The sequence below is a fragment of the Pyrgilauda ruficollis genome, unplaced genomic scaffold, assembly GCF_017590135.1.
Source record: "Pyrgilauda ruficollis isolate IOZ18807 unplaced genomic scaffold, ASM1759013v1 scaffold66, whole genome shotgun sequence".
Lineage (NCBI taxonomy): Eukaryota > Metazoa > Chordata > Aves > Passeriformes > Passeridae > Pyrgilauda > Pyrgilauda ruficollis.
Genome location: NW_024528377.1, coordinates 5,361,508 through 5,388,621, shown reverse-complemented (window position 1 = coordinate 5,388,621; position 27,114 = coordinate 5,361,508). Strand labels below are relative to the sequence as shown.

Sequence of the window (27,114 nt, the reverse complement as noted above, 5' to 3'; positions counted from 1 at the left end):
CGGCGCTGATTGGCGGGAGGGGCGGCGCTCGCGCCGGGCCCCGCGCGCCAGTGGCTGAGGGCGGGCGGCGGAAGGGGCGGGGCCCGGCGCGCGGCGCAGGTGGGAGCTGCGGGGCGGGAGCCGTGAGGGGAGGGGGAGCTGCGATAAAAAGGGATAAAAGGTGCGGGATAAAGGGTAAAGGATGCGGCAGCGCGGCCGGCACTAGCTCTCGGGACAGCTGTGGGAGCTGGCGGCTGAGCCCGCCGCACGGGAGGACACGGCTGCGAGACGCTGCTCCCGCTTGCCCTGGCGGCCCTGCTCCCTTCATCCGTCCTGCACCCGCCGAGCGGGCCGTTCCCTGCCCGTCCGTCCGTCCGTCCGTCTGTCTGTCGTGCCCCGTCCCGCAGCCTCACCGAGCGGGTGCTTCAGGCCTGGCAAGCGCCGTGCCCGCGGCTGGCGTGTGGGTGAGAACGCCGGGAATGTTGCACTGTGTGTGTGCACTGTACTTGGATACTGCTCGCACTGTATGCCTGTAAATATTGCCACATTGGAGTAGGTGGCCCCGGCAGGTGGTGGAGTCGCCACCCCCGGAGGTGATTAAGAGGTGTCTGGGTCTGGCCCTGGGTGATGTGGAAGTGTTTTATTCACACATCGTTTTTAATATGTATTTCCCCGTCCATTTATAGGAGCGGGGAAGATCCTTGTTATGGTGGAATCAGCTGGTAGTGAGATATTTTTTCCCCCAGTATTTATTGTAATGCGGAATTTATTCCTTTTCATTTTCCATTGGACTTTGTTTCCATCCATGTAATAAATAGTTCAGAGTGCAATAACAGAAAACATCAATTTCTTATGTTTGGTATTGCTAAGGTACAATGTGACAAAAACCATTGTTCAAATAATGAGCCAAAAAATTCAGTTCTATTGAAGATTATTCAAAATCAATCCCCTTCTCTAAACCACGCCATGTTTTCATTTCCTCCTAACAGATGCTCTATTATGGTGGCTGCCTTTCTAAGGGGCACAATGTAATGTGTCCAGACTTTTCTGTAAAATAATCTTTGAAGAGATCAAACCTGGCAATGGGCACTTGGTGAGTGACTGGTCTGCCTTAGGCCATTCCTCTTGCAGGAAATGAATGACTTGGTTAACATTCACCTGGATTCATCTAGAAGCCTGGTGAGCTGTGGCCTTGGGAATTGAGTTTGTGTTTATCCATCTTGCAGAAGGGAAAAAGCATTTGTCATCTAGTGGGGCTTCTTTGTGTGAGCAAATTAAATTAGCCAGGACTTAAACTGTTACATTGACAGCTCTGGTAATGAAGAATCTCCTGCAGGAAATTTGTTCTAAGTTGAGAAGGTTTACTTATAAAATATATTTTAAAATGTATTTATTTCATTTTCTTTTTAGTGACAGTTGCTTGGTTAAATAAGATCTCCTAAAGATAACGTTCTTTAATCTCCAGAGATGACAGCTGTTGCAGGTAATCCATGATTAATATTCCATATATTCATTTAGCTGTCTCTTACCTAACAAAACACAATCACCTGATGTTATTTACATGGTTTAATGTATACATAAAAGAGTTTGTGGGATCTGTGCTATTATACTTAAGATTTGAAGGAAAAAAGTCTTTTACTGGATAGCTTTTTATTTCTTAGGTGAAACTAAACCAAAATTCCCTGTCCCTGGAAGTGTTCAAGGTGTGGTTGGATGGGGCTCTGAGCACCCTGCTCCAGTGGCAGGGGAGTTGGAATGAGATGAGCTTTAAGGTCCCTTCCAACCCGAGCTACTGTATGATGAAAATCAAGTTTGTCAAGGAAATTACTTGGTTGTCAATATTTAAAAAATGTGCTTCATATTTTAAGACACTCTAACTGTTTTCTGCTGAGTAGCAGTGGGCATTTAGCAAGACACCTATCACCATTTTGTGCTATTTGAGATGAAGATATTTTGTCCATATCACACGTTTTTGTTTCCATATACCATTACATATTACCATATCTGCTCTGGAGGAGCCTAAATCTCTTGGGTTTTCTGGCTGAGGCAGTAATTCCTCCTGATGCTTTTGTGACCTGCCTCTGGGATACACGCTTGGCATGCAGCTGTGTGTGTTAATTATTCTTTTAAACTCCAGGGATTGGATTCTAGAACACAATCTGCAATTCACACACGTGTGTGTTGGGATGGAAAGAGACAACTCCTGCCAAAGAGTCACTTGTGTAACCCAAGCTTTTGGGGAGCACTTCATTTCTTCCACATGTGAAGGCTGGCTTGTGTTTGTAAACGCATTTTCCCTCTACATCCAAACCCTGTTGTTCAGCACATCCCTTGTTCTGTGGAGGAGGGATCCTGGTGCATGAAACACAGCTTGTTGTTAATGGCCCTGTTTTCAGCCCCAGAGGAGTTTAACTTGCTGGGGTTAATGTTGCTTCTCACTTGCAAATAAATGCTTTCTATGAGCAACTTGATCATTGGCTGGAGTACAATTAATACAATTAAAAGTGGCATCAGCACATGGCTGTGGTCTCAGTTGTGCCTTCTCTTTGCTTCTCCCTGCAGTGCTAGAGGAGGTGCTGGTGTCCATTGAGAATGAGCTGCAAGCAGTGGAGATGCAGATCCAGGAGCTTGTGGATAAGCAGCAGGAACTCCTTCAAAAGAAGATGAGGGTGAAGAATCTGATAAAACAGTCCTCAGGAGACTTGGAGGCAGGTGGAAGTAAAGACACTGAAACCTCAGCTGAGGAATGGAACAAAAAAGGTTTGCAGAGTCAAAGTCTAATATTTTAACAGGAAGGTGAATTAATCCAGTAGGGGGAAATGCACTTAGAGTTTTGTTTGCATAATGATATTGTCCTATTTCATTTTAGTCAGCTGGCTGACGTGCCAGGGTAATGGGGTAATGTTTGTACTTGTCTCACTGGACATTCCTAAACACTAATCTTGAGCTGTTCTGGGCAGAATTATCTGTTCTGTCAGAATGGCCTGTTATAACTCCTTGGATTCTTTGCTTGCTGCAAAGTCACAATTTGATCTGATTTGCACTTTCAATCCCAGAGTAAATTTTGATTGCAATACTTGTATATTAAATGCTTATATTGTAATACTTCTCCTTGTTTGTGTTCTAAAACAAATTGCTCTGGATTTTCTCAGGATTTGATAATGACAGTTTTGCACTTAGAGTTGGTTTTTGTGTTTCCTCTTGCTTGAGTGGGTAGGACATTGGTAGTGTTCGTGATGGGTCATGTAGCCTCACTGTCTCACCAAATTAATGCAAATCAGATAGATGCTGAGTGCCAAAAATAACCTAGAATACATGATTATTGTAGAATTAGTGCAAGTGGCAAGTGCCTCGTGGTGGTGGGAGGGCTGCTGTCTTTCAAGTTAGGCATTAAATGAAGTCCTGAATCGTTGTTGCTTCTTGGCCATGTTATGCCTTGCCAAATTTGACTCAGATATTATGAATTTTTTTCTCCTTTTAAATTAAACTTTCAATTTGTAAATGCCTATATTGTATATATAAGCTTTTTTTTGTTTTAAGAAATGAAATTAATGTTGTAGTTGAATCCATATTTATCAGTATTTGAGGAGTATTATGCATATGTAAGAATGCTGATACTTTATCAATGCAGATTATGCTATTGAACAAATAATTTGGTTTGTGTAGGTTTATGCTTAATTCTCACCTCCTGTGCTTTGAAAATGAATGTCTTTGCAGTCAGATGCTGTGTGTGTATTAAACAGGAGCAGCAGCTAAATTTGTTGCCAGTTCAAAGCTCATGGAAGTCAGTGAGAGGCTTTTCTTGGTTTCACAGAGCCTTGGATTTTAACTGTGCTCTTTGTAAATTTCTCTGCAATGTCACCTCAAGTCCCAAAATTAATTCTTGTGCATTGCACGTGGTGTAACCTGGAGCTCCCACAGCTTTTCTGCATTTTAATTTTAATAGTACCAAAAAGATGCATCAGGAAGCATAATTTAAGTTTTTACAGCATTACATCTTTTAAAAATGCAGTCTTTAGGTCTTTATTGAAGAAAAGAAAAGCCTATTATAAGCGTGTTGGGGTGGTGATTTTGGGGAAGATTAAACAACTTTTCCCCCTCTTTATTTTTTAATAAATGCTTATTATTGATGGAATATATGGAAAAATTGTATCCCTCCTTCTTTATCCTATTTGTAATTTCTGTATTTGTATGAGGGAAGCATTTGAGTAACTATTGTAGGGCTCAGTGTCTGGTTTTATTTATTTTCAGGGTGGGATTCTAATTTCTAGTTATTTTGGACTAATGAGTTAACATGCTCATTAGCACTCTGAAGTTCATCTGTTTTCAGTTTTTCACATTAGTTCACATCCATGTGCAATGAGAGTTTTGGTCTGGAGGTGAATTGTGTTTACAATTTGAGTTTTCAAAGGTCCACCCTAGAATATGGTGTATCCAGACTCAGGTTGTGTGGAGCTTTTTCTGTGCCATTATGAATCCTGAAACACTTTCCCAGATCTAAAATTGTGTCACTGCTAGATTCAGTTATTCAATATGTAAATTACCCCTCCTTCTTATATTTTAATTTGCTTATGAAATGTGTTTGTTGACTTGGTTTTTTCCCTTAACAGATTTTCCATGGTATGAGAAGATAAAAACTGCACTGCAGAGCAAATTTAAACTCCAGAAGTTTAGATCACTGCAACTTGAAACAGTAAATGCTGCAATGGCAGGGAAGGATATATTTCTTGTCATGCCTACAGGTGGTGGGAAGAGCCTTTGTTACCAGTTACCAGCTGTCTGTTCTGATGGTATGTAAGGGGAAAAAAAGGACATCATAAAAAGAATTTGATTTATTTTCTCCCTTTTATAATTATTTGGAGAATGAACATTGCTTGGTGTGGTTTTTATTTGGTTGATTTGGTTTTGTTTGGTTGGTGTATTTTTAATAACTCATCCAATTGCGTTGGAAGTTTACTTATTTACAGAGGCCAAATTTACCACTCCCTGTCACTGCTTAGTTCTGTGGCAAATCAGCACCTCATGACACAGATATCCAGCTTGTTTTGTATATTTTCATCCTCTGTTGGAGCTCAGTTGTGTTTGTGGTCTAGACCCTAAGAGGAGGTGTTTGTTGTGGATATTTAATAAGAATTATCCTTGTGTGATCTGGCACTCACTTGTCAGCTGTCTGGGAGGGGAATCCCCTGCTGTGTATGAAGCCTAAGCTTACATTTGGCAGTTTCTTCAGAGCAGGGCTGATGCATCAGTATAAAGAATTAGAGGAGATATTTGTGACATCTGAACTGCACAATGATTGATTGTTACAGGTTTCACACTGGTGATATGTCCTTTGATATCTCTCATGGAAGATCAGCTCATGGTTTTGGAACAGCTTGGTATCTCTGCAGCTTTATTAAATGCCTCAAGCAGCAAGGTGTGTTTAAGTTCTTGTGTTTTGTGGTGAATGTGCTGGTGTCTCCCCTCTGTGTAGTTACTTGTGAATGTTGAATGGATGAGACAGATTTATCAGCTAATGCTGTTCTAGCAACAGTATCTGGCCAGGAGGGTGCTGTGATAGGAGGAAGGGGGTTAAATATCTTGTGTTCATGTTTTAGTGACAACAACACACGGGAACCAACACCATCTGTGGAATAAATAGATCTCTTGGGACTATTTAGAGGGTGTGAAGTGCCTTTGGCTCATGAGTGTTGTAGATTTTTACTCAGTTTCTAGACTTGAAGTGATTTTTGTCTTCTTTTACCATGCTGAGCAGTGCAGGCTTTTACATATAATTATTATTTATCTCTTACTATAGGGTGGTGAGCTGTTTGATCCAGAGGCCAAGAACCAACTCATTTCCCAGTCTCATACTACAGTTGCTTTTTTACAGTTACTTTCCTGACTAGCAGGAGGCTATGATCATTAACTTGCACATGACACTGGATTTGATTGATTGGCTTGATGCAATGTGCCAGACTTGAAGCCTGCTTTGATGCAGAGCACTCTGCAAACTCAGTAATAAAACCACTGTAGTGTGCAAGGAATTATTTTACACTTGCAGTATCACAGGGATGTTTGGTAATCACAGTTTATTGGGGAAATATTGATACCATATGATGAAGCAAAGACACATATTCAACATGTGCTTCTTCAAAGTTCCAGCACGGATTTTCTAGGTATTAAAAGGACCATTTTTTATATATATATATATATATATATATATAAATATATATAGTGATCTTGTGCAATGGCTTATAGTGGTCAATACCGTGGAACACTTTATCAGTCTCTGTTAATTACACCTTATGAATTGCTAATCACCTCTTAAGAGCCTTAGCACTAAGCAGCCTCAGTGTGTTGTCCCAGTTTGTTACCCCTGCTGTCTGGTTTTGTTTTGAACAGGAACACGTGAAGTGGGTCCACACGGAAATGCTGAAGAGGAATTCCCAGCTGAAGCTCATTTATGTGACCCCAGAGAAGATTGCAAAGAGCAAAATGTTCATGTCCAAGCTGGAGAAGGCTTACCAGGCCGGGTGCCTGGCTCGCATCGCTGTGGATGAGGTGCACTGCTGCAGTCAGTGGGGCCACGACTTCAGGCCTGGTATGCTCCTCAGAAATCCCCTTGCAGGGCTGCTCAGGCAGCTGTGAGTCATGGGTTAGGCCTGAATAAGGCCAGCTGCTTCCTTCATGTGTTAAGTGAATTTTAATGCTTGACACATACCTGTGTTAACTCAAGAACTTTAATTCACAAATCATCCAGCAGCTAAGTTAATGCAAATGATGATTTCAACATAGATTTTGCTGTCAGTATTCTGAAAAATTACTTATTCTGCTTACTGTAATTGGAGCTGTATAAAATCAAAACTTTCATTTGGCATCTTTAATATGGATAATAGTTACCCTTAATCTGCTACATGGAAGTGTCATTCTGTACACCACTCCCTGGCACTTCTGATGAAGGAGGTAGAGCATTTTTTAAATTCATGAGATATATTTTAAGCATCTGTAAAGCAAGTGGAAACAAATGCCCTTCACTTATAGGGAAAGAAAGTCCTGTCTTGGAGATTGTAGAATATTGTTGGTTGCTGTTTGTCTTTGAAAGAAAACCTGATTTGAAGCAATATTAACTGTAAAATCACTCTTAGCAGTTTTGCTAGGAAGTGGTGCCTGAGCCAAGAGCCAGGCTGGTTCAGCAGGTAGTGTGGAATTTGGATGTGTACCTCTGGCTGCTCTTCAGTTTGTAGGCAGTTTGATTGTCAGTACTAAGCCTTTAAAATTTTTTATTATTACACTCTGGTCTGTGTATCCAAATTCTACATTGCTTATTTATTAGAAAAGCTCTGTTTACTCAAAAGCTGTTTGTAAAAACAGACCTACAAAATAACCTGGATGTTGGTTAATGCAATGCTACACATATTTTTCTAATTTTTTAAGAATTTCTATTTCCATACATTTTTGCCTTCTGAATTGTGGCTGATAATTGCAGCCTTTCAGTACCTGGAGGAAGCCTGAAAGAAAAGTGGGGAGGGAGTTTTTACAAGAGCTTGGAGTGACAGACCCAGGGGAATGGCTTCAAACTGAGGGTAGGTTTAGATTGGGTTTTGGGAAGAGCTGTGAGGGTGGTGAGGCACTGGCACAGGCTGCCCAGAGAAGTTATGGATGCCTCATCCCTGGGATGTGTTCAAGGCCAGGTTGGATGGGGCTCTGAGCAACCTGGGAAAGTGGAAGGTGTCCCTGCTCATGGCAGGGGGTTGCAACAAGATGGCCTTTGAGGTGTCTTCCAACCCAAATGATTCTGTGATTGATTCTTTAAAACTCACTTGGAATACATCTCTTTTGCTAAGTGCAGCCTGCTTGTTACTTGTTTTGGATGTATTAATTAGTTCTGTAGTAGATAAGCAGTGATAACATTTATTGCAGTATTACCCCATTAAATATGATCTACATGAATGCCTTTTTTAAGTTTGCATTTGTGGTATGAGAAATCTTGTTCTTTCCCCTTTTCTTGCTTAGACTACAAGTCTCTTGGTATCCTGAAAAGACAGTTTCCCAATGCTCCCTTGATTGGATTGACAGCAACAGCTACCAATCACGTTTTAAAGGATGCTCAGAACATTTTGCATGTTCAGAAGTGCATTACCTTTACTGCTTCCTTCAACAGGCCCAACCTTTACTATGAGGTAGGTCTTGTTACCTGGTTTGTGCTGTTGTGCTGTCTCCTGCAGGGAGAGGGGCAGGCAGCAGGCTCAGACTGCCTCAACCTGTTGGAAAATATGTCTTATGAATTATTCTATTGTGCTGTATTTTCACTTTGGCCACAGGTTTGTTTATTGTTCTTGGTGGGGAAAGCTTGCCAGTTTGTTTTGGGGTTTATTTTTCAATGGACTTTTGAGTTGTAATCTGACTGTTCATAAAAAGAATATAGTATTTCTTTTTAAATGGTGAAATAGTTGTGATTATTATACTGAGAAAAGTAAAATAAGGATGTTTGGCAGACTGTTTGCCCACTTGAACTCTGACATGTGCTTAATATATTTTTGAGGTTCGGCATAAGCCTTCAAATAACGAAGATTTCATTGAGGACATAGTTAAGACAATTAATGGAAGATACAAAGGACTGTCAGGTAAAACGTGTCACAAAAGACACATGTTGTCTTCCATAACCTTCATTACTGCAAGGATATTGGGATGTTTTCAAATCATCTTGAAGCATGTTGAGAAATTCTGCCTTCATTATACATTAAACATCCAGCATTAGAATAAATGGAATTTAGTAAGATCCATACCTTGAATAATTTCTCTCTTCATCCATTACTGTTTAAATGTCTTTACAGTTTACTTTTATCTTCTGAAGTATTGAGCTGGAATGTTGATGTCTATAGAACAATGTTTACATAGGTAATAATAGGAAGGTGTAAGATGGTAAAAGCAGGGCTCTATGTTCTTAAATCACACATTGTTTACTATCCATGTGTCAGGATACGTGCTATCTTTAACATGGTTTTCATATTTGATCAGAAGAGTCATCTGTTACTCAGTGCCCAGAATGGGTGTTATGGGGTGAATTGCAGATAAAAGCAGAACTGTAGAAGTTGGACTTGTGTAATCAATAAATTCTGCAGTGGAGGTAAAGAGGAGAGACATCTTGCCAAGGCCGCAGAACCCAGGTTCCAGAGCAGCAGCCTGTCCCTGTCTCTGCTTGGAGCTCTGTGGCTGTGAGGAGCAGCTCCCTGAGCACAAACTGTGCTAAGATGATCAACAATCACATGGCTTTGTGTGTAATCCCTGGCTTAGCCCAGCCTGACTAATGACAAAAGGCAGATTTAACTGAAACCTCAGCTGAGATGCCATAGATGTCATAAGGCATAGCACCCCTTTAAAAAGCTTTACTAAGCACTGTCCTCCTTGAACACTAACAGAATGCTTCCATGGTTCTATGGATTGGCACCTGTATTTCCTCTTTAGCCTTCAGGTCCAACCTGATAACTGAGTTTTCCTTCATAAATACCAATACTGTGGACTAAAGAGGCACAAAGACTGTATAATGCTTTTTAGTTATTTATTTCATAAGCTAATAAAACTTTGACAATTGTTTTTAAGTATTGGGGATTGTTTGGCCTTTTTAAGGCATTACAATGAGGATTCTTTCACTTTTGTGCAGGAATTGTTTACTGCTTTTCTCAGAAGGATTCTGAGCAAGTTACTGTGAGTTTGCAGAAACTGGGAATCAAGGCAGGGACTTACCATGCAAACATGGATGCTAAATATAAAACCAAAGTTCATAAAGGATGGGCAACAAATCAAATCCAGGTTAAGTAAATACTTTACATGGACTTAATGTCTTATGTAAACAAATTGTGGTTTGGTATCTTGATGATTCCTTAATCTTTTTCTTTTTCACAGGTTGTAGTGGCAACTGTTGCTTTTGGCATGGGAATTGATAAACCTGATGTGAGGTTTGTAATTCATCACTCTATGAGCAAGTCCATGGAAAACTACTACCAAGAGAGTGGACGTGCAGGTATTGCAGGGAGTGGCTTTTGCTAAATTGCCATTTACATCCATTACACCAGAAACCTGTCCTTCAATTTCCCTGGCATTTGTGCAGTCTCTTGCCTTTGAGACAGTTTTCAAAGGGTGTAATGAAACTTGCCTCTGTAAAGAGGCTTTAAATATAAACTGCATTCATGACCAGGCCTCTGCTGCAGTGTAACAAATAACTGGGTATCTACACCTCCACTCAGCATTTTTTTAGATACTTGATTTTCTATGAAATCTGTGGCTTACCAGAATAACATGATGCAGATTTGATATACAATTTTAATTTTTTAATATTGTATAGCACCTGGGATGTGTGATTTGCTCAGATTGCCTCTATATGATGTTTAATCACTATGAATTTCAGAAATACAAGTGGGATGGGGAGTCTGGAGCAGGGAATTTTAGGGATTGATCAATGTTAAGCAGCACTAAATACCTGTTAGGGCCAAACTCTACCCCCAAAAACGTTTTGCAGTGTTTGGGGTTTTTTTGGTTTTGTTCATCTCATTACTTTCTCAAAGGCAGATTTGAGTGTATGTGGAGAAAAGCTTGTCAAGGAATTTGAGGGGCAATGGGTTGAGACTGTAATTATCTGTTCATTTTAATGCATTGCAGGTAGAGATGACCAAAAAGCTGACTGCATTTTGTATTATGGATTTGGAGATATATTCAGAATCAGCTCAATGGTGGTGATGGAAAATGTTGGCCAAGAGAAGCTGTATGATATGGTATCTTACTGCCAAAATATGAGCAAGTAAGTTAACTGTGGTGGCTTGGTTGCTTAGTTTTTAAATGGGCTAATTTTTGGGGGGGTTTGTAGGGGGTGTTAGGAAAAAAAAACCAAAACAAACAAAACCAAAATGAACCCATCACCAAACAAAACCACCCACAAAAACAGCAGCAAGCTTGCCAGCTTCAGGATACACCTTTGGAAGTGGTTGTGTTGAGATGAAGTATCTGTCAACAAACAGTTTGGATTTCAAGTCCCAGTCAGAGGAAATACTGGAGTTCTGTGGTTTTGGCTCCAAGCTACAGTCTTTAATGGCCACATAGGAATCCAGGTGTATTTGCTGCTTCACTGTGATATTTGGAATACTTCATGGAAAATGTGTATCTGTGTTGTGGACAACTGGTGCAATCCAGTAAAGCCTTTTGTGACCTCAGTGTAACAAGGAATTCATATTCTAAGCATTTTTCATTCTCTTGAAACTGCAGATTATACTCTTCTGCTTCAACCAAACTGTTCTACACCAGTATTGGCATAGCTGATAGGGAATGCTGGTGTTGCTGTATTTGTTCTCTGGTTTTTTTCCTCTGATAATTCTTTGTGCTTGCTTTGACATCTGAGCTGTCCCTAGGACCTTTTTTGCCATTTTCATGTTGTATATGGCAGGTGTGACATACTCACCTGGGATCTAAAGCCCCCCTCTGCTCTCTGCTCTTCAGGTGTCGCCGGGTGCTCATAGCCCACCACTTTGATGAAGTGTGGGATTCTGCAAACTGCAACAGAATGTGTGATAACTGCTGTAGAGAGAATGGTAGGTAAGGGACAGGGAACATGGGAAAAGTTGATTTAAAGAAATACCTGGTGTAGAAAAACTGTGAGCAAATTTTGGGACCTGTGCTTGTATTACTGACTGTTTTCAAGGTGCAGATTTTGTTATGAATATCAATTTTTGGTGGCCTACTGTTGCCAAGTTAGTTTCAAAGCAAAACAAAAGAAGCCTTGCTATTGTATAGCACAAAGATATGTATTTATAGCTACATAAAACTACATATATAACTACAAAGAGCTTTCTATTTAAATGTTCCTTCACTTGCAGCATGTGAGAAGATGGATGTTACAGGATACTGCAGGGATCTGATAAAGATCCTTGAGCAAGCTGACAGCATGAGTGAGAAACTCACCCCACTGAAATTAATCGATGCCTGGTCTGGGAAAGGTGTGTCCAAGTTCAGGGTGCCTGAAGTTACTCCACCCAAGCACCCTCGAGAGGAGCTGGAGAGAATTGTTGCCCATTTACTGCTGCAGCAGTATCTGAAGTATGTAACTATTTTGTTTTCTTTGTTTTGGTTTTTTAACACTTAGTAGTCGTTTTTCCTTGCTCTCTTGTTACTTCTGTGTAACATTAATGGATACATTCTGTAGTCTTGTTTTCATTTTAGATGCATTAAATGTATTCTTAAAAACCCTTCAAGTATTGTTATATTTACATTTCAAAAGTGGGAGAAACAGTTGAGATGCTGCATCTTGTGCAATTTTAAAAAGCTGGGGTCTTCTGTATTCAGGTAGAATGTTTAAATCTGCAGCAGGATTCATTTTGGAGAAGTCTGCAGTTATTCAGATCTCATTCACATTCCATTGATAAGGAGAGCAAATGGGGTTGCCCACACAATGTCTAAGTCAGGAAAGACTGGCTCATGTGGAAAGTGGTACTCAGGAATTTTAAGAAAGCATAGTGAAACTAACAACAGTGCTGCCTCTGTAACCTGTCTGTGTGCTATGTGTTTTGTCTTCTCATATAATTTTTAAGTTCAAGAATATCTATAAATATCTAATCCCTTTAACTTAATTTTTCTTTGCATCTCTCTGTATAGCTTTTTATTAAGAGGGTGAGCAGATCTTTTTTGATCTATATCATTTTTGATATAGCAAATGGGGTTGCCCACACAATGTCTAAGTCAGGAAAGACTGGCTCATGTGGAAAGTGGTACTCAGGAATTTTAAGAAAGCATAGTGAAACTAACAACAGTGCTGCCTCTGTAACCTGTCTGTGTGCTATGTGTTTTGTCTTCTCATATAATTTTTAAGTTCAAGAATATCTATAAATATCTAATCCCTTTAACTTAATTTTTCTTTGCATCTCTCTGTATAGCTTTTTATTAAGAGGGTGAGCAGATGACTTTTACATCTTTTTTGATATATATCATTTTCTTCCATGTGTTTCAAGAGATTGACAAGTGTGCATCTGAGTGTTTTTGTGTGTGTCAAGGTCCACAAACTGAATTATGTTAAGTGTTGATCGGAGTAGCTCTAAGTCACCTGACTGTCTACTTGAATAAATAAAGCAGAATGAAGCTGCTCTCTGGAACATCCATCAGAAGGGTTCATGTGTCCCTGTCCTTATGGAAAGAGTTGTTGGGATGGAGGCAGGGAAGTGGTGGAGTCACCATTCCTGGGACTGTTCACACAACATGCAGATGTGGCACCTGAGGACATGGTTTAGTGGCAGTGCTGGGTTAATGGTTGGACTTGATAATCTTGGAGGTCTTTAACTTTGATGCTATGATTTTTTCCCCCCTGCATATTCTGGCCTGTCTCCAGCCTTCCCTTGTAACAGTGATTTCATTCATGCAGGGAGGATTTCAGCTTCACAGCCTTTGCTACAATATCCTACCTGAAGGTGGGACCCAAAGCCCGGCTGCTGAAAAACGAGGGACATGTCATCACCATAGAAGGGATAACAAACAGCAAAAGTGTTTTCAAGGTATTTACATCTGTTCTGATTTGCCATATAGGTATCTTCTCCATTAAAGCTTAATTTAATGATTTGGTATCTGCTCAAAGATACCAAATGTTCGTAATATGCTCATGTTTTTTAATAATGCAGTCAACCTCATAAATATCTTCTCTCTTGTGTGGGAACATGGGAAAAGGAGGAAAACAATGTTAGAATTTTAATTGAACTCTTCTTAAATCTTACAGGTCAAACCATCTCAATCTTCAAATTCAAAAGGAAGCAGAGAAAATGCCCAGACTGGAACAAAGACTGTCCAAGATTCAGTGGTGAAGAAATCACAGGAACATAAACGGCCCAGCTGTGGTCCTAACTTAAAAGCAAAGAAGCCTAAGCTTCAGGCAGGTGCAGATGACCAACCAGTACTAATTGACTGAGTGTCAAAGACTAAATTTAGGATCTAATCATGGTTGCTGCTCCATGGACAATGCAGTGTGTAAGTTCAGTTTGTGCTTTAGTAATGGTGTTTTTATTTAATAAACACTGAACAGGGAACAAATACCTTAAAAAACTGTCAAATCGACAGTGTGTAAGTTCAGTTTGTGCTTTAGTAATGGTGTTTTTATTTAATAAACACTGAACAGGGAACAAATACCTTAAACTGTCAAATCACGAAGGCTAATAGAGGAGGAAAAAGTGTTTCATATCAAAATAATTGGTGCCAATCTTGAGTTACAGCAATGATTACAAAAGCTATATAATGACCATGTTGCCTTTTTACCTCTTTTGGAAGTGTAGAATACAGTAACACTGTGGTGGGTTCTTGCAGTCTGGAAAGGACTGCCAAAGGTGCAGAGGTTTCCAGACTTCCTTCCTGTGGGAGTCTCCACCCACTGCTCCACTGAGAGTCCTAGAGATTTCTCTCCTTTGCAGCACAGGACTTGGTGGTCCTTAGCTCTGCACAAAGACCCTGTGACCCTCTGTTCCTTCTGCCTGCTGTGCAGGTGGTTTTCCTCTTCACCTGCAGCCAGGGCACTGCCCCCCCAGGGCAGCTGCTGTCACCAGCCCCAGGCAGTGACAGCAGACATCTGGAGGCTGGGATGCTCCAAGATCCTTCCCCTGGAGCCCTGGCTGGCTCAGAGCTGCTGCTGTGCCAGGGCTGGTTGTTTCAGCCCACGTGGGCACTGTCCCTACCCCCACTGTGGCATGTTGGAGTGAAATATTGTATGTATTTCTGAGTGAAATATTATGTGTATTTATTCCTTTGAAATATGTCTGTTGCTCTTAAAATTGGACTTCTCTAGGTTGTTATTCAAATAGAAATTTATGACTTCTGTGCTTGGCAGAAGTACCTCAATTTAAGTTTACAAACAAGACAACCTGCCAGCCTAGGAAACACTCAACAGCTACTGCTGCCTGCAAGCATTCTCAGGCACATGTGCTGACTGCTAGATTCAGTTTTGTTTTCTTACTTTTAACATCTTAGCAGCCAAAGATCAGAAAGGCATGTTCAGTTTCATTAATAAATGCAAGTTCTGGGTGGTTGCATTATGGTTCTTCTCCCTTACACGTACATGTATAACAAATATAAAACTCATACCATTAAGAACATGCTCTTCATCTTTATTTTTCTGGTAAAACTGTGACAGTGACTAAAGCCTATAGTCTTTAACCCATCCTTTAGCTGAGACCTTTGCCAAAAATTGAAAATTTAGTTAAAAACAGTCATTCTCCTAAAAACCATTAGGTGATTTGTCTGGGACAAGTCTCAGTATGTACTGCCAGCTTTGTATTGAGTACAATAAATGGTTCCCAATTTGACCCAAAATAAATAGCAACTCTCAGGCAGCAACTGTAGAAGAAAATCAAAGCCAGGATGAAACAATTGCTGTCCAGGGCTGGCACTATCCAGTACAGCACAGCTCTACCCCAACACCTGGACAGCTGAAGGGACAAGCAGTTCAAAAGCTGCTCTCAACTGCCATCTCATCCTGGCTTTCATTGTGCAAACCTTGTGTTCTGTACTTAACTGAGTAGAAAATGCATTTATTTCAGAATTAAACTTATGGGGAGGAAAAAATGGAAAAAAAAATGGAGTAAGGCCATGTATTTGCAACCTACATTCCAGGCAGCAAGAGCTCTGAGCACCCTGTGCCCTAAAACTGTTCATCTGAGCCAGCTCAACAGAGATTGCACCATTAGCTGGTACCTGTGGCAGTAACCAGTCAGTATTTTGGCAAGATCAACCCAATGCCTTAATAGAGGATTGCATTTATCCCCCATCCTGAGAAAACAGTTTTCTAAGATGTATAACTTGCTATCAAAGCTTCATACAAAATGGGACCGGGGTGTTGTTCAAAAAAAAAAATGGAGTAAGGCCATGTATTTGCAACCTACATTCCAGGCAGCAAGAGCTCTGAGCACCCTGTGCTCTAAAACGGTTCTCTATTCATCTGAGCCAGCTCAACAGAGATTGCACCATTAGCTGGTACCTGTGGCAGTAACCAGCCAGTATTTTGGCAAGATTAACCCAAAGCCTTAATAGAGGATTGTATTTATCCCCAATCTTGAGAAAACAGTTTTCTAAGATGTATGACTTGCTATCGAAGCTTCATACAAAATGGGACTGGGGTGTTGTTCAATCAAAATAATCTTCTATGTCAATATCTGGATTTAGGAGATCTTCACCATAGGCTGAAAGATCCATTTGATTTAAAATCAAGTTTTCAAAGGTTTCTTCCAAGTCCGTTTCACCGATGAGCACAGCTCCCATCATCCGGCCGTGCTGCATCACCACTTTGACGTACTCGTGTCCCTTGGTACACCTCAGCATCAGCTCGTGGTCTGAGCCCAGGCCCTGAGCGTTGTACTTCCCCAAAACCACCACCTAGCAGAAGGAAAAGGGAAAAGCTCTCATAACAACACTGCAGTGGCTTTTAGCATTTCTGCTGCTAACAGTTCTCGGCTTTAAAAATGATGCAAACAGAGAAATATTTGTTCCCAGGGTCCCTCCCCCCATCATTGGCTTGCAAACACACAATGGACTCAAAAATCTTCCCCTTGAAATATCATACACATTAGTACAAACTGAGAAAGTCTAGGCTAGGATTAATTGCTATATAAAGAAACCTGTTTCCTCAAAGCATCTGCTCACTGTCACCAAGTGAATATAAGCAAGCAGTATGTGTTACTCAGTGATTTACAACTATCAGACTGTACTGACCTTGTAGTTGAAAAATTTTGTAATGTGAGCAAATAGTTCAAAGCTGAAATCCATCTCAATAGATTCCCCTAAAGCATCTGCTGCCATGCACTTTGCTGCATACCATCCCATCTGCCGAGCTTGGGTCCACAGCCTCATCTGGAAGAGAGAATTGGCAAGAGTGAAGTCAGCAGACCATCACTGTGCCATGAGCGCTCGCTGCACCGAGTCCTCAGTGCACACTTGGTGTTGTTAATACTCAGAAGGGCTGCCCAGCTGGGTTTCCAGCCACCAACCCCCAGGATTACCCACAGTTAACCTTTCCCTCCTCGGTGTGAGCACTGGTGGGTGCCTCCTGTGGGTCACACGTGCCAGGACGTACCTGGTGCCACACGGGGCTGGGCTCCCACGCTGCTGTGCAGATATCTCCAGCTGCAAACACATCTGGCAGCGACGTGTGCATGTGCTTGTCTACCTTCAGTCCTCCGTCCTCACCCACAGCAAACTGCAGGGTTCACACATCAGCAGTGAGACAAGGCATCAAGGCACCCAGCTCCCTCCACCCTAAGCAATCAGCTGTTCCTTTATTTACTGTGAGACTATCCTGAGTGGCAAGAGCTCCATGGAAGGTACAAAGCATTACTGTTATTATTTCTAGAGCACAGCACAGGTTTTTAAAGGACTATTACTGATACCTAGGCAGGGAAGTCACAGGGCTTGCCAAATTCCAGATCACACTGTGTGTTACAGGGACACCCAGTCTTAAGAGATCACTTTGTAGTTTTGCCAAGGTAAGAAAATACCACTGCAAAATGCATGGCCTGGAAATATCTCACAGCTCAACATCAGATCTATGTTTTCAGCATTTCCTACTCTAACCAGAGCACAGCCTTTTACTTCCTAATCAGATGGCACCACTTAACCTGAAATACCACAACCTCCTGGTTTGTCTGGGATCATTTTTTAGTAGTAGCTTGTATGGTGCTATTTGTTGGATTTGTGATCAGTGTTAATTAATAACCCAGGGATGTTTGAGTTGTTGCTGAGCAGGCACTGAACACAGAAACAAAATGATCCAGAGGTTGGAAATGCACGTGGCAGTTATGAACTCCAGAATCACCATCCACATTTAGGTGCTGACCTCCCTCAATGAACATGAGCATTGTGACAGCTCAGTGTCCCAGATGGAAAGTACTGGAAATAATTGCTTCCTTTCCAGGAGCAAATGTCAAGATTAGCAAGGTAAGACTATGGTACAGAACTAACACAGAAATTATTCTATGTTTTTGCCACTTTAGCCAATTATACAGATGATTTTCTCTATTTGGTTAAGCTTAATACTGCATATGTACTGTATATAAACACCTGGGAACAACATAACAAACCAAGACACAAATCAAATACACTTGTGTCTTGTTGGATATCTGACTATCAACATACCCTGCCTTATTTTGAGATGGTGCACAGTATTTAAATCTGTAGCAATCCATGTTTCATGTCAGAACAGAAGCACAAACCAGCTGAAAAGGTTTCTTTAACCTTACTTGAAAAGCTCCAAAAGAAATCAGTATACTTACATTATTGCCATCAAGAAAGGGTTCAACATTTGGCACAACTCCAGTTGCACTGACAATGAAATTGCATCCATAAATTTTTCCATTAGTTAATTCCACATATACAGGCCAGAGCACTGAAAAAGGAGAAAATTTTGCCCCAAGAATGTAACCAACAGAAGTTATTTTATTAATTATATCTTATGGTAAGATATGAAAGAAAAAAAAACCACAAAACCTTTGAGGTAACTGAATAGGTAAAGAAAGGTTAAAATTAAAAAGGAAAAAGTTATCAGAGATTACCTATAACTCTTCTTACCATTGCTTAGAACTAGAGAAAAAAAACGATTTTGGATCTCAGCTCCAAATCCTACTAATACCTTTCTTCAGAAATTTCCTAAATTAAAGCTCTCATTTGTAGGGGGGTAAATACTGTGTCCTGTGGGGTGTTCTCTCAAGTATGCAATTGCCAGATATTTTTATGTAGAAATTTAAAGATGCACAGAAGTGCATCACAAGCAAAAAGAACGGCACAGATTCAACTTTTGCTGAAAGTAACTGATTACTAAAATAATATTTTAAAAATTATTTTAATTAGGTGGAAATTATAGGCATAATTATTAATTTTTAAAAATGGATATTTTCCTCTACTTGGGAGGTTTACTTCAGTTTTGATACAAAATGTTGGTGGTTTTTTTTCTCCTATTTTAACTTCATTATTAAAATATTAGAGGATTGTGTTAGGATGGAATATTCTGCATACAAGATTTTGGTTACTTTATGGAAAAAAGTGTCTGACCCAAAAGATTTTGTAATTTAATTGCAGCCCATAAATTTGATTACTGTAAACTCCTACACCTCAAATTATAGAGAAAAAAAATTTCTTTTTCAAAACTGTATTTGTTTTAAACCAGCAAACAAGATCAAACATGCTCCAGCACAGATTTATCTTCGAGATCTTATCAGCACTGGCACTCACCCTCATCTGCTTCCACATTTTTCTCTCCTTTAGGAAAAGTCAAGGAAGTCAGCTGCAGTTGGATAAATTCTTGCTGTAAGTATATTTTCTTTACTTCACACAGTATTTCAATGTGTACTTTATGAGAAAACTAAAGAAAAATGGACAGAATTATAAACATAATGATTAGTGATCACAAGATTGATAATAGCAAGGATATCTTCACCTCAATTGATATTACTAAAGTGGAAACCCCCCCACCATATATCCCAGCCCATTAACTGGATTCCTACAGTCCTCTTTTTGGCACAGATCTAACCACAGCCAATGGCAATTTACCTGCTTTTTCAGCAGCTATCTCATGTTCCTTGAAAGTTCATAACAATTAGATTTTTCTGGCACGCCAGAAAACACAGGTTTCCCTAAACTTACAGGAAGAGACCTAAAACCTTATCAGAAACCTTATCAGATCTTAAACCTTACCAGAACAGAAAGTAAACTCATCTTTTCTGTCTTTCAGGACTGCAAATCCTTTGCTTTTCTATCATGAATTAAATTTTGGTAACAATAATAAGTTTATGTTCTAAACACTGTAAAAAGAAAAAATACTCTGTACCATCAACCCACATTTCAACCATATTCTGAGCTCCAGCCAGAAGTTGGAAAGCTGCCTGTTTCTCTAAATTGTTTTGTGAATTTGGGCCTTGTTTTATTCTCCACAAATACAGTTCCACAGCCTTCAACAGCCAAACCACCACTGATTAATCTGCTAAATATCCTGAACATCCTTTAGCTGGTTTATGACTGATCACCCTTGACAGGTCATTTTTTAAATGCAAAACAGATGCAACCACCTAACAGCTCAGGAATTCATAAATGAAAACAAAATTAAATGTGAGGATTTTTTGCTTTATTGCAGAGATGGAACTCTTCCCAGTTCTCATGCCCACAAGACCCAAATAAATATGGCAGCAAGGTTATGCCCATACCTCCTTAGTCCCTTTAAGGTGTAAGCCCTCGTGCCAGTCAGGGCCCAAGGCACTGCCCAGCCTGTCAGATGCTCCTGCAGGTCTTCCCTTCTCCTCACTTCCTGGAGCAAAGACATGGAGTGTATCAGATTTAGTGTGCATCCTTCCTTGTCCTCAGAATTCAGAAGAAGGTGTCTCAATTAACAGAAAAATACCATCTAGGGTAATATCCTTATGCTTCCTGCCTGATGTCTAGAACCATGCTCTTCTTTTGTTATGACTTTGGTCCTATGTGTGTTTGTGTGATGTTCATGCACTCCTAGTTAATTGTTGTTTCTGAGACTGCACTTTCACTCCACCTGTAATAATCTGTGTGGTTTCATCTGCTCCTCCAATATCTTACTACATGACAGCTCCTCCCTATGTAATGGTGAGTTCACATCAAAACATTACAAAAAATAGAACAAGTTCTTCAGCAGAAGGAATACAGGCAATTAATATTAATTTGGCACAAAGGTAAGCACTTTTTACAGCTCACAAGAAACTGTATTACATTCTGTCTACATAAATTTGGGATAGGTTTTTATGTTGTGTTTTTACTCTCAGTTTTTGAAGAAGGAAATGTCTTTAATGATAACAGTAAGCCTTATTCCAAGCTGCTAAATTGAGATTTTAAGACTGTCTTTAACATGACATGCTGCTGCTGCAGTGTCAGGAAGCTAAAGCCCATACCTTCCACTGTGTACTTTGTTCTTTTACACTCGATGGGAGTCTCCTGGCCTTCAGCAGTGAGCTTTGGAAGGAGGAATTCAGCTGCTCCTGCATCAAAGAAAGTGTTCCCAATGGCTTTGTCTTTGATAGCCCAGATTACTTCACAGCCTTGAATTTCATACCTGTGGGCATTGAAACAAGGGATAAAGTGACAGATCCAACAAGGATCTGACTGTTAGCAGCACAAGCAGAAGTGTGTCAACTTTCCTTCCAGAAGCCAGAACCAGGGGATCCAAAACTGGATCCAAGACTTTCCAACCTGTCAAATCCACTTCTAAATATTTACATAAGGAAGCCATTAAAAAATATCTCTTCAAGTTGACAAGTCATACTTTCTCACCAACACAACCCTGATTGAACTGGGATAGGGGGCAGATCCAATTTATAATACTAATAATTAGTATTTCCTGCTCCCTGTAATGAAAAAGAAGTGCATTTCTGCCAGACTCCCACTGTTAAAAACAAGCATTTGGATCTTGCTTGCACTATATGGAACATGAACTGTATATTCTTGATATCTATGTGTCAAAGCTTCTTCTGGAGCTTTCCTAGTTTTATGTATCAGTAGAAACCATTCAGTTGCAAAAAAAAAACTCCTGTAATCAGTTTTGCTTTTAAACGCTCTAAGAGATAAAATTGTATAAGCCAACCCTCTCCCAAACTCATGTACACTAGATTTAGCATTGCATTGGTAAAGATTTTATTTATGTATTTTTTTGTTCACTTACACTAATTCAAGGGCAATCCCACCATTTCCTACCACCACTATTCTCTCAGCTTGAGCCAAATTCTTCTGGAAAGCCTGCATTAAGAAAGGAAAAATGTCAATTAGAGCATGTTCCCTCACACTGATCAACTATATCCTTTCCAGTATTTTCTTGCTCTTAGTCTTGATTTTCTCAACTACTGATACACATCTGGCTAGGCTGAGACCTGTAACAGAAGCTGTTGTTGTAACAAACAACAATTTCAGTGTCACTTCAGATTCTTTGAAAATGTAACTCCTTTATTTTCCTCAAGGTCCAGTTTCATTTGGTCAATGGCAGTTCCAGGTTATGGAGCACTCCTAGTTCTGAAGACCTGTAGCAGTGAAACTTCACCTTTGCCTTCCAAGCTTCATTTTTAGTCTATTAAGTAATTTCTCAAGTGAAAACTTTTCCACATCTTTGACTATTTCTACCTCTTCTCTGTACAAAGAGGAAAAGCTACAGTAGAACTACAAGAGAATAAAAAGTCATTCCTTCAGTAGCTTTCCACTGCACAAAGCAGCCCTTTGTACCTGGTACCACATACACCTTCCCAGGGAAATTTCTTTATATTTTCCAATTGGATTCTGCCTGGACAGTGAAAAAATATCATTTATTCCATATTATCATGTTAGAAATAATGCATATGAGCCATCTATAAACTTAACAAATATAGTGGCTAATTAATTTAGTGGCATTATAAGGCTGTTTTTTTGCTTTTGAAAATGTTCCTATTTAAGAATATATAACAACAAACATTATTTTCTGTTTCTCCATTTCCCTCCACAATAATTCTGGTATTTTGCACCAGCTGCAGGAATATATTACACATTTTTAAGTCCCAAACACATTTACCTGTGCACTGTCAGTGTCCCGGATTCCTAATACATATGGGTTCCCTTCCACAATTAATTTTGGTTTGGCTCCAGCACACAGGCAAAGTTTTTCATATATGTATTCTTTCCCATCTTCAGTGTAAATTTTCTGTCAACAATGAAGAGAAAAGAAAAATTAATCCACCTAAGAGAATTCATCTAAATCAAGACATCTAAGAGACATCTTTCCTCAATGTCACAGTAATTAGCAGATGAGATAAGCTGCAAGGGCTTCTTAAGGAACAAGGCTCCATACTCTTCATGACTGTGTGTCATTTATTCCCACCACACTCACCACAAATATGTGACCAATAAAATGGGGAGTGCACACAGTGCACTCAAAGCAACATCAGCCACTTGGTGGCACTTGGTACTCACTGGCTGAGCCAAAAGAGTTCAGTGTTTTCTATGTGACAAATGTCCCTCAGGCCCAGGGACAGAACTGTGCACTGCTGGACATCAGCAATTGAGAATCTCAGTCAAACATTTCAACAGCACTGGCTGTGCTCTGAGTTCAGCAGGCACAGGATAGGACACAGCTTAGAAATCTGCAAATCTGTTCTTTGCTGAAGAAAAAGTGGAGGCACTCAGCAAGCTACATCATTCTGAGAAAGAAGATCTGAAATTTTAACATTGTGTGACATTATTTGTTGTTCTACAAACTAGAAGCTGCATAGTTTAGAGTGGTTTTGGGTAAAAGATCCTCTAAATCCACACAGATTAATTATTTGTGTCCACCAAGACCTGTATTAAAACACTATCCTAGTAATGATGTAAGAAAAGCACTGGATTCAGAATGTTAGCAGAATCTACCTGGAATTACATCTCCAAACCTTAAAAGTGAGCAAAACCAGTGTGGGATGTGAATGTGAGTTCCTCATACATGCTGAAGTGAAAATAACATGCTGACACAGAGCTAACAAGGGTGTGTACATGCTGTCCACTGCTCATATTTGCAACGTATTTCCTGCTAAACAGAAGGAAGAAAAGGTGGAAATGTTGGTTCTTTCCAGATTTGTTTTGTCCTCTATATGTATTTCTACTTGAAAACCAGTGTTAAGCAGTAAGTGAAATTAGAATTAGGAAATATTTTCTTGTAATTCTGGTAACTTTTCCATTCAATAACCAAAATGTTCTTGATCAAAATTTCTCACCCAAAACATACAGCTACCTCTTAAATTATTTTTATATACATAATTTGAAAAAAAAAAACCAAACAAAAAAGAAAAGCTGAGCTTACATGTTCATCACTGTTCAACTGTTTCACTCCAGACTGTATAACTCTGATATTGGGATATCGTTTTTCTAACAGGGAACTTGGTTGCTCTTCGACATCAAATTCCTCAAGTGTTTTGGAGACCTGTAGGAGAAAGAGAAGTATTCAAAAATATGGATCATTTATCCATCTCTTCTTCTAAAGCTTTTGACACAAGGTGCTGTGTTCATTTATAGTAAAATGTCACAACATAAAGCCCATATTGTCTGAAAATGTGTTATCATGTAAGTGCTGAAAGTTTCTTTTTCAATACAGAATCTTTTCATGCCTGTTCCTGGTTGAAGAGTCACAGTACTACATGTTAATACTAAATATAGAGATTAAGCAAAAAATGGAGAAGCCTGGCAGTTGCTCTAACTGCTACAATGTTTTATTCCATAAAGAAATCTATTATCAGAGCTGTTAACACTGTTTTTTTCACTTATGTTATGTATGTATGTATTTTTCATTTATGTTATGTTAAAATCCTGGTTTTTCTCTTTTTTGTAACTTTGATAAAATAACTCGTCCAGAGCCACCATCTGATATTTCAGAGACCTCAGGGGAAATGGACAACATCAAACAGAAAGCAAACACACACAAAATACAAACCCCAAAGGGGCAAGCCAGAACTTCAAAAACATTCAAGTAAGTGATGACAATTTTGTGTTTTTTTCCAAAAGAGAGTGGCTGCATGGAAACCTCCAGGCCTGTTACTTTATTGAATATTCAGAGTTTGGAACACAGCTAGGAACAAGAAGCCACACCATGCTTGCAATTCAGAAAGTAAAATGCTCATGTCCAAAACTTAGATGCTGCTGCCTTCCAATAGTGCTTAGCTATTCCCTTATTCTTCAGCTCTGTAAATTTCCACTGATGTGAATTACAGACTTGACATCTCTGCACTGTGCAGGTGTCTTTGCTAGACACTCAGCACTTACAGAAAGCATTCTGTAGTTGGGTCTTACTCCATCAATCTCAGAGATCTCCCAGACTCAGCTTCATCACCCTACTAGCCACAAATTCATGCATGCATTTGATTTTCTTTTTCAAACCAGCAGGAAAGATGTCACTGAATCAGCAGCTGCTGGAGTAGACAAAGCTCAAAGCAATTCCCCAGAAGCCTATCCCTTCTTTTGCTGTTTCTGCTCCAAATTCAAACATGAGCAAGACTATGACACCATTCCAGTGCTTCAAAGTGGTCACTCACTAATAAAGCAGTGAAATAAAGCTTCAGTAGCTCTGAACACACTTCAGTCGTGTAAGTACATGGTTGAACCTTTGCCTTGGTGTGAATATATTCACAATTACTGATCATTGTCAAATAGCCTGTCAATCTTACTAACACCACTGCAATCACAACAATATGAAAACAACCTCAAAGTCATGAGCATCTTCACCACTGGGTTCTAAATTATCTGCACAAATAAACTTTGAACATGTCTTAATGTAAGAAAAATGAAGTCTCTCTTACCTGCTTGAAATTAGTTACAGCTTTTATAACTGGGGAAGCTGTCACTAAAAAAATGTCTTCTGATGGGAATTCTGCAGCCAGCTTGTAAAGAAACAGAAACCATGGTGAGAGACTTGAACACAATAAAACTATGGTGAAAAGCAGTATTGGTTTTGTAGAACCTTATTGAGAAAACACTACTTGAGGGTAACAGAAGGATAAGGACTGAGGAGAATTTGGAGACACAACGTTTATTTCAATCACACATAAATATACCTTCAAGAACTGCAGCCACAGTGTAAAGGACTATTGTCACAATATTCCAAAGGCCATCTGATGGGTCAGACTGTGATCCTGGGATTTCTGACACGCCCAGTTGCTGGATAAATTTATTTATTTTTACTGCACAGCAGTGACTAATTCCTTACAGGTTTCATTTTCACAGAGGAAATGCTGATTTCTCCTGGATATTTTACACCCTATTTAGTAAACTGATCATCTTCAGGGTGCTATTAAGCAATGCAAGACTTATAAAAGCCCAAGCCAAAGGGAAGAACTCCCGTTTTAAATGTGCTCTGCTCAGCAAGGTGACAGAGACCAAGACAAGCGGTGCTGCTGGGGGGAAGGGATGCCTGACATCGCCAGAGAACACGTGCCTCCAAAACACGGTCTGCATGCTGCTCTGCAGCCCTAAGAGACAAAATAGTCCTCATCAAACTAATACCCACGTGATTTCATTCTACGGGTACAAAGTTAACTCCAGTTACTGTTTTAAACCAAAAACCCTGAGACCAAGACACAGACTGATTTCTTTTTAGAGCTTGGGCTCACAGAGGGGTGGATGAGATATACAGATCTAAAACATGGAGCCTATAAAAACAGCAGAGTAATAAAAAGGAGCACATCACAGCAGCCTTAGAATAATTCCAGCAGGGATCCTGAATCCCTGACCTGCGGACCAGGGCACAGAGAGACAGCTCTCTAGTTATTCATAACTAACTCTTGTTACGAAGCGTTTCATAAACTGCTTCAAAATAACCTTATAAACTCTGCACCTCTGGAGGCGTACTTCTACATCCTTATGTTACACCATGCTGCCCTGGGGCCGCGCTTGCTTTTCCCCAAGGGGACAAATCATTTTTAAGAAACGGGGATCAGGGGCGTGTAGGGCAGAGCACGGAGGTAGCGCACACATGTGAATATTAGCGCAGTTACAGCGCAGACGAGCGTGCAGCAGCGCGGCGCTCCCGGCCGCAGCCCCGGGCCGGCCCCACCGCGGCTCCGGGGCTGGGGGCGCCGAGCGGGGGAAAGGAGGGAGAGCCGCGGCCCCGGTACCTTCTCGGCGCAGGTGACCCCCGCGATGCCGCCGCCCACCACGGCGAACCGGCCCCGCTCGGCGCCGCCCGGCCCCGCCATGGCCCGGCCCGGCCGCGGCTCCGCCTACGGAGCGCGGGAGCGCCGCAACTTCCTCCGATCCGCGGGCAGGAGCGGCCCGTGTGCGCCGCCCCGAGCGGCCTCTGCCCGCCCGTTCGGTGCTTCTGTGCCCGGTGTGTGCGCGGTGTGTGCCCGGTGTGTGCCGGGTGTGCCATCTGTGTGCGGCTCTGTGCCAGCCACGGCGGTCAGACCGCGCCTAGGGCCCCCATTCCGGGATCGAGCCGCAATCCAGTCCGGGTTTCCCCCATTCCGTGCTCCGCTGAAGTCCGGCCTGGTTTTCTCCCATTCCGTATTCTGGCAAAATCCAGTCCGGGTTTTCCGCACACCATAGCCCGGGCCCTATCCCGGCATCCTCTGGAATCCCTATAAATTCCATGTCAATCCCTGTCAATTCCATATCGATCCATACCAATCCCTATGAATTCCATATAAACCCCTA

General features: G+C 40.7%; 2 protein-coding genes across 9 annotated transcripts; one reads left to right on the top strand and one right to left on the bottom strand.

Annotated features, from left to right (window-relative positions):
- The first annotated feature begins 68 nt into the window (after positions 1 to 68).
- Positions 69 to 23,984, top strand: RECQL (RecQ like helicase). Of its 8 annotated transcripts, none has more exons than XR_005956561.1 (18): positions 91 to 443; positions 1,390 to 1,462; positions 2,542 to 2,739; positions 4,590 to 4,769; positions 5,289 to 5,395; positions 6,364 to 6,562; positions 7,975 to 8,141; positions 8,504 to 8,585; positions 9,623 to 9,771; positions 9,865 to 9,982; positions 10,618 to 10,756; positions 11,449 to 11,540; positions 11,826 to 12,045; positions 13,361 to 13,490; positions 13,709 to 13,956; positions 17,796 to 17,904; positions 19,228 to 19,269; positions 23,846 to 23,984. XR_005956561.1 is itself a non-coding variant. In XM_041484487.1 (15 exons), the coding sequence occupies exons 2-15, from the start codon at positions 1,447 to 1,449 to the stop codon at positions 13,895 to 13,897; spliced, it is 1,986 nt and encodes a 661-aa protein (XP_041340421.1). In that variant the 5' UTR covers positions 69 to 99; positions 1,390 to 1,446; the 3' UTR covers positions 13,898 to 14,037. The 8 variants fall into 8 exon arrangements, 6 of the variants coding, with proteins under 6 accessions (XP_041340421.1, XP_041340420.1, XP_041340425.1 ...); XR_005956560.1 differs by lacking the exon at positions 23,846 to 23,984 and adding an exon at positions 20,555 to 20,859; XM_041484487.1 differs by lacking the exons at positions 17,796 to 17,904; positions 19,228 to 19,269; positions 23,846 to 23,984 and having other exon boundaries at positions 69 to 99; positions 13,709 to 14,037.
- PYROXD1 (pyridine nucleotide-disulphide oxidoreductase domain 1) lies at positions 15,824 to 26,811 on the bottom strand. The gene is made up of 12 exons (XM_041484493.1): positions 26,577 to 26,811; positions 25,263 to 25,343; positions 23,774 to 23,893; positions 22,514 to 22,642; positions 21,641 to 21,714; positions 20,874 to 21,034; positions 20,163 to 20,263; positions 19,195 to 19,324; positions 18,240 to 18,352; positions 17,045 to 17,167; positions 16,684 to 16,821; positions 15,824 to 16,347 (listed from the first exon to the last, which is right to left on the bottom strand). Exons 1-12 carry the CDS (start codon positions 26,655 to 26,657, stop codon positions 16,099 to 16,101), a joined length of 1,500 nt encoding a protein of 499 aa, XP_041340427.1. The 5' UTR covers positions 26,658 to 26,811; the 3' UTR covers positions 15,824 to 16,098.
- Between the last annotated feature and the right edge of the window lie 303 nt (positions 26,812 to 27,114).

Coding starts and splice junctions, on each gene's coding strand:
- RECQL (XM_041484487.1), top strand. Junction 2,740..4,589: donor TGAGGAATGGAACAAAAAAG/GTTTGCAGAGTC, acceptor TTCCCTTAACAG/ATTTTCCATGGTATGAGAAG. Junction 9,772..9,864: donor GGGCAACAAATCAAATCCAG/GTTAAGTAAATA, acceptor TCTTTTTCACAG/GTTGTAGTGGCAACTGTTGC.
- PYROXD1 (XM_041484493.1), bottom strand. CDS start 26,657: ATGGCGGGGCCGGGCGGCGCCGAGCGGGGCCGGTTCGCCGTGGTGGGC. Junction 22,643..23,773: donor AGTTGAACAGTGATGAACAT/GTAAGCTCAGCT, acceptor CATTGTTGACAG/AAAATTTACACTGAAGATGG. Junction 21,035..21,640: donor GGGATTGCCCTTGAATTAGT/GTAAGTGAACAA, acceptor CAATGCCCACAG/GTATGAAATTCAAGGCTGTG.